At 44.4% G+C, this 6,343-nt stretch overlaps 1 protein-coding gene across 4 annotated transcripts in view; it reads right to left on the bottom strand.

The window, feature by feature from the left end:
• Window positions 1-4,417, bottom strand: part of KLHL7 (kelch like family member 7) — a 44,181-nt gene extending 39,764 nt beyond the window's left edge. The window contains exons 1-2 of one of the 4 annotated variants that reach the window (XM_023753855.1): window positions 4,070-4,198; window positions 1,658-1,775 (exon numbers count right to left, since the gene is read on the bottom strand). In XM_023753855.1, the coding sequence (XP_023609623.1) occupies window positions 1,658-1,714 (57 nt within the window). In that variant the 5' untranslated portion in view covers window positions 1,715-1,775; window positions 4,070-4,198. Of the gene's footprint in view, window positions 1-1,657; window positions 1,776-3,421; window positions 3,610-4,069 lie in introns of those variants that run through there. The other 3 variants (XM_006088806.3, XM_014455910.2, XM_006088808.3) reach the window with 3 other exon arrangements.
• Window positions 4,418-6,343: the final 1,926 nt, after the last annotated feature.

Genomic DNA, 6,343 nt, shown 5'->3' on the forward strand with positions numbered 1-6,343 from the left:
AAATGATAATAGAATAAATGATTATCACTAAGTGATCTTGAACTTGGAGTTAGATATGGTTAAGTGAAAAAATTTGATTGGTGACTTTGTTTTTGAATGATAGGAATGAGAATAGGAGCACACATGTTTGTATTGGACAACCTAAGGTGTAGACCACAGTGGACACTTGTAGATCCTGGTTACTTAGCAACCAATTTCCCCTGCCTATTAGACCCCAAGCTCCCATTTCCAGAAAATTCCTCATTATGAACTATCTTGGAAAGGGCAATTCTTAGAGCCTGCCTCTCATTATGAAAGCAGAAAGTCAGATATTTTTTTTTTCTATTCACAGTAGAGCCCAAATCTGGCAAACGATAGAAGGCCAGCCAATTAGACAACTACCTCCAGGATTCTAAACCTTGAGTGAATGATGGGTGGAGGGAAAACCACCTAATGGCAGCAACAGCAAGTGGTTAAGACTGTTCCTGCACAGTAACCTCGACTCCAGGGTTTCTGCAGCCTTGCTACCAGAGAATCCCTGGTTCCTGCTTATCTGCCACACCTGCTTGTCTTCCAGCTGTGGTCAATGCTGTAAGCTCCTGTATCCTTGCAATAAGTTGTTTTTTACCTAAGACAGAATAGGTATCTGTTGCAGATGGCAGTTGTTATGAGAATAAAATATGACAAAGCATGTAAAACACTTTGCAGAATGGCTGGTAGAAAATAAGTGCTCAAGAAGTGTTTCATAAGAGACCCTAAGGTTAGTGATATGCAGTAATTTACAGTCTTGGAGAGGTGAGTGTACAGAAGTTGAGCCATTTTAGTTAGTGAGCCTAGATGACTACCCAGCATCCAATGCTCAAATCAGCCTTGTGGTTCTCTCCTATCACTTTCAATAGAGCTTACATAAGCTTTTAAATTCTAGGTATGCTTTAGTTCATTTAACATGAGGAAACAATAGTGGTACCCAGGAAGGTCTCAAAACGTATCCCTCAATGCTAAGGGTCTCCTGGACTTCATTGACACAATAGAAACAAGTGGATATGTGCAGTAGTGACTATGACTCAGTCTTGCTTTGTAGTGCCCTTTACTAGTGCCATCAGGTAAGAAAATGAATATAAACAAAAATTTAGGAAAAGAAATGAAAAGGTGTGCAACCTAATTAAATAAGATGCCACTATACACCCACTAGAATTGCTAGCATTATAAAGACTGAGAATACTAAGTATTGACAAGGATGTAGAGCAAAAGCCTCTCACACACAGCTGGCAGAAATGTGAACTGGCAAAATGTTGGAAACTATGACAGTATCTATAAAGCTTTATGCAGCATAATCTATAACTCAACAACTCCATTCTTAGGTATTTCCCAACAGAAATGCATACATGTGCACATCAAAAGACATGTACAAAAATGTTCAAAGTAGTGCTCTTCTCAACAGTCCCAAACTGAAAATGACCCAGATGTCCATAACGATAGGATGGATAAAATGTGGTGTTTTTATACAATGGAATACTATATAGAATGAGGATGAACTAGAGCTATTAGTATGTATAACAGCATAGATAAAAATCACAAACATAGTCTTTAAGAAACTAAGACAAGAGTATTTATGATTCCATTTATATAAGTTCAAAAAAAGTAAAAGAAAAATCTATGGTGATAGAATAATAGTTACCTTTGAGGGATAGTGACTGAGAAGGGCATAAGGAGGGATCACTTGGTAACAATTCATTGAGCTGCACTTTATGATTTGTATCCTTTTACATGAATCCTCTACTTCATTGGAAAATGCACTTAAAAACAAAAGGCCGGAAATGACTGAATGGGTGATGGAGGAAAAGGCTCCATAAGAAGTTGAAAAAAAAAAAAAAAAAGCTGCTGGTTCTGCAGAACCCCCTTTCATCACTATGTATAAGATTGGCTACTATGTTACAGAGAGATGACATGACCTAAATCAAATTGTCTAAAAATAATAAAACTAATTAATGGTAGCCCAGGGATTGGAACTCAGGTTTTCTAATTGCAGTGTTCTCAAATTCTTACAGAAATGTTTCATAGAGGAATCCTTGTCAGTCAGGTACTCATTATCCTGATTCCCAAAGTACTGAGGTCATAAGGGTAAGCAAAAATAGTCATTACACAAAAACATTCATGGAAGAACAAAGACACATATAAAATCGGTCCTCACTCAAACATTCCTTCTCTGGCCAAACCAGCTTCTATTCCTGCCAATCCCTATCAACTGCCCTTGTCAGTCATTCTTGGTGAGTCTCTCTTGTGTTATGATGTTAAATAGAACAACACAAGTGCAATGTAAATCAACTGCAAAATGAACCTACACATCTTAGATGCAAAAGAGGCAGGATTCCATGAAGTTGGGAAAAGTACTATTGGAGAACTGCTGGACTTACAGGCAAAGCCATTGACAAAAAAAGGATCCAGCAGATTAAGGTCAGTTAACCACCGAAGAAGAAATGTCACCCAGCATCCATTTTCCCTTCCTACTCAGTACAGAATCCTGATTTTTCAGTTACTGTATTTCTATTTTGACAGTAGGTAAACAGATGTTAATATAGTCCAAAGCTAAGTCTACACAATGGATATAAATCCATTTTAAAACCTAAGGAGCTAAATTACACAGTCTCAGGCAATCCCCTCTCCTCAAGTAAACATGTGACACTGTAACCTACGAGCACGTTGTCTCTGCAAGAAATGAGGCAATGCTTTATCATGCTACAGTCCACGGATGAAAACGCATTATCTGAAGGAGTGGGAAGGTTGCTGAAAACAAATGTGAGCCCTGGTGGACTGTGTCCAACTACCGTAGTTAAATGCACCAGAAATTTGAAGTCAGTGGTGCTGTATACATAAAAATGGTGGTGTGGTCACAATGAAAGAAAGCAACATGAATGGATACATACAAATAGATACATAAAGTAAGTTACATAAAATACTGAATTCAGGCATTTCACAGCTCTTTCAGCACAAAGGCTAGGAAAAGATTGAAAGGCGTTCCCACAGAGGATCGCCTGCATTCATGCGCCACGCCAGCCAGGAGCGGATGAACAAAGACAAGATCCCGTCTGCCAGAATTCCCTTAAAGAAGCCAAACCTAAATATCTTCATAAGGATCTTAAATTCCTCTACGGTCATCCCCATTCCCATCAGAACCACTAGATAAGCAAACCAGGTCTGGCAGGTACTCCGACAACCTGCTTTTGTCCTCTTGAAAAACTGGGCCAGGGTCACAAAACCGAAACATGCTTACAAGTCTCCTTAGACTCGTATTTCCTATAAAGTTTACAGAATCAAAAAGTAACCAAGTGATTTTTTTTAATGCTCTATTGGTATAAGATGTTATGGAATTAAAAACACACACACAAAACTTCTCTAGCCGACATTCTCTGGCGTATTAAAATCTGTTCTTTTCATAACCCACCTTTCGCCGACGCGAGAAGCCCTGCACGAAGGCACCTCCTACCCGAGACAGAACAAAGAGCCCGTCCGCGCAGCAGAGGCGCACGGGGCCCTCCAAAGGCAGCGGCACGGCGTTGATCGATGGCCGTCTCTGCTCGAAATTAACATGCACGGGAGGGTGCCGCAACCTCGGAAGGGGGCGGGGATGCTTATGCGAGAGGAGCTAGATTTCAGGCCCGGCCATGCTCCACTCCCCACTGCGGGGGCTTCTGGTTGGGCTGTGCCATTGGGCTGCTTCGCACCCGATCTCCTGACACCTGACACCGCGCTTACACAGCTCGCCAGTGGAGGGGGGGCTCCTCGCCTCCCAAGGCCATGCCTAGGGCAGAGCCGCCACACCACCGACACCGGCGCCGAATGCCAGCCCGGGGAGGCTCCCAGGATCTGACCTGGGAGTCCGGGCATCGATAGACAAGGAGGCACTGAAAGCGACCCTCTCCTAATAGCAGCTGGCTGGCGTGGAAATGGGAGGAAGGGCGAGGACAGAGGAAGAAGAGGGTCTGGGTCCACAGGGCGCGCGCATTTCGGCCCAGGAAGCAAGGGGCCAGAGTCCGGACCCCGCCACCCACCTCCCCCGCCCCGCCGTCCGCCACTCCCACACAGGCGGTACCTGTTTCCGCATGTTATTCATGACACCCATGAAGCCCGCCAACAATTTCGCTTCTTCTCGAGCAGCAAGCTTCTTCTCCGTCTTCTTCTTGCAGCTTTTCTCCACCACGGAGGTGGCCATCCTCCGTCAGCTCGGTGCACGCCCGGGCTCGCCGGGCCGGCCGAGGGGTGACACGCTCCGGGCGCGCGGGGGCTGCTGTTTACACCAAGCACCACGGCTGGGACTGCGGCGGCAGCGCCCGGCTCCCGAGCGCGCGGGCGGCGGAGGCGCGGCCACTGCAGGGCAGCGAGGCCTGGGGGTCCCCTCAGGAGACGCCGGGGAGGCTGCGCCGCGGGATCCGCTGCATCCCAGGGAGAGCGAGAGCGCGCGGGGAGCATGCGCGGTGCGCGGAGGGGCGGGGCACTGTGAAGGAGCAGGGGGCGGGGCCTGCGCTACAGCGGCGCGCGGCCGGCTGGGAGCACGCAATGCCCGGCGCGCCAAGTGGCCTCGGTCCCGGCCGGAGCGGGGCGAGCTTTGACTTCCCGCTGGCCAAAAGTGGCGCGTCCTCTTCCCTTTGTCCGTGACAGATTTTTTTTTTTTTTTACAAATTTATATTACGTGGCAAGATGATCTTTTTTGGATAATTGGGCGATTAAAGTATCTCCCATTAGTATCATCAACATAGGAACAGGGTTGGTGTTTTCTTCCCTGCACTGTCAGAGATTGGCCTCTTGTAGGCGCTCAACAAGTATCACTTGGCTGCAAGTTAAAGGCTTATTACACCGAATTATTTACTCATCCATTTCCTACTAGTAGATATTTAAGTTGTTTAGATTTTTTTCTATTATCAAACCCTTTTTACCTCCTTGTGAAACTGGAAAAGTTGGCGTTCGTGCTGCCTGTCACTACCAGAACCAGTAAGTAGAGACAAGGATTGAATTTTTATGGGTGCTTTAATTCACATGGCTGGCGATCTGGAAGACGGTGTGTTACATACCCTAAAAGACCGTCTTACATCTCCTCTCAAGCTGACCTTTTTTATAAGGAGGAGAAAAGTGTAGGTAAAGGGTTTGAAGTTCAGGAGAAAGTAGGTAAAGGGTCTGGGGTTCAGGGAAAAGGTTTAATCAGATAAAGCTGCAGCCCGGTCATTTTCCAAGCATCCCTTCATCTACCCACGGGTGGCTCTTTATCTGCTTCCTGGGAGGCTGACATTCTCTCCCTGGAGCACAATGGTTCAGATACTGTCTTGGTCTCTGGCAGTCCTCCTGGGACACAAAGGTCGAATTGCTTGTGGGTCTCCTGAAGGCGGGGTAGGTCCAGTCATACATTTCAGTCCCTGAAAAATAGTCTTCTGTTACCAAGACTATTAACTATATAACGAAAACGAAACATTTTTAACTTCTTGATTTCCCCGTCATTCCCCACTGTTAGTCTATCTTATTTCTATGAGATTAGTTTCACTTGGAAAAAAAAAAAAGATTAGTTCCATATGGAAGTAATCATTTTGCTGTTGAGCATGCATCTTAGCATTAGAGCAGTGGTTCTCAACCTTGGCTGCACATTAGAATCACCTGGGAATCTTTTTAAAATCCTGATTTCTGGGCCTCATCCTCCGGAAATTCTGTTTCTTTGTTACTAATGTTGTGGCCCCACCCCATACAAAGAAACAGAATTTCCGGAGGATGAGGCCCAGAAATCAGGATTTTAAAAAGATTCCCAGGTGATTCTAATGTGCAGCCAAGGTTGAGAACCACTGCATTAGAGTCTTGTAGGGGATTTGGGAATACACTTGAGGGAGCACACTGTATGCAACAACAACCTATGATACTGAAAAAGATGAAAAGAATGAAAACAAATGCCTCCCTAAGACCAGTAACACTAGGTAGTCCGAAGGTTAGTTTGAAACTAATCAAATCCAAACAAATCAAAAACAAAGAATCCCTCTCTTTGTTTTATCTTGGACACTACTTCATTTACTTGCTTTACTTTATGCTCTGTGAATTATCAGTCAGGTTGAAACAGCAGAGTCCTTTAAATTCTTCACATCGGTGATTTTGTGGACGGATCAGGAGAATTCTAGTGTTTCTGTTCTAAGGCTTGTGGCCAATCACGAGAATTCTTGGCTGTTCATTGTCATTTAGAGAGAAACAGTGCAACGGAACATGTGTTCGCTGAAGTTAAAAATTACAAAAGGAATTAAAAGTGATTAGTCTCTTGTCGTTAGTAATAAAAAATAACTTTTTTATATCAATTTGATATTTTTAAAGTGCTCAGTAACCATGGATAGTGACGAAG

This window comes from Myotis lucifugus, unplaced genomic scaffold (genome assembly GCF_000147115.1).
Source record: "Myotis lucifugus unplaced genomic scaffold, Myoluc2.0 scaffold_52, whole genome shotgun sequence".
Classification (NCBI taxonomy): Eukaryota; Metazoa; Chordata; class Mammalia; order Chiroptera; family Vespertilionidae; genus Myotis; species Myotis lucifugus.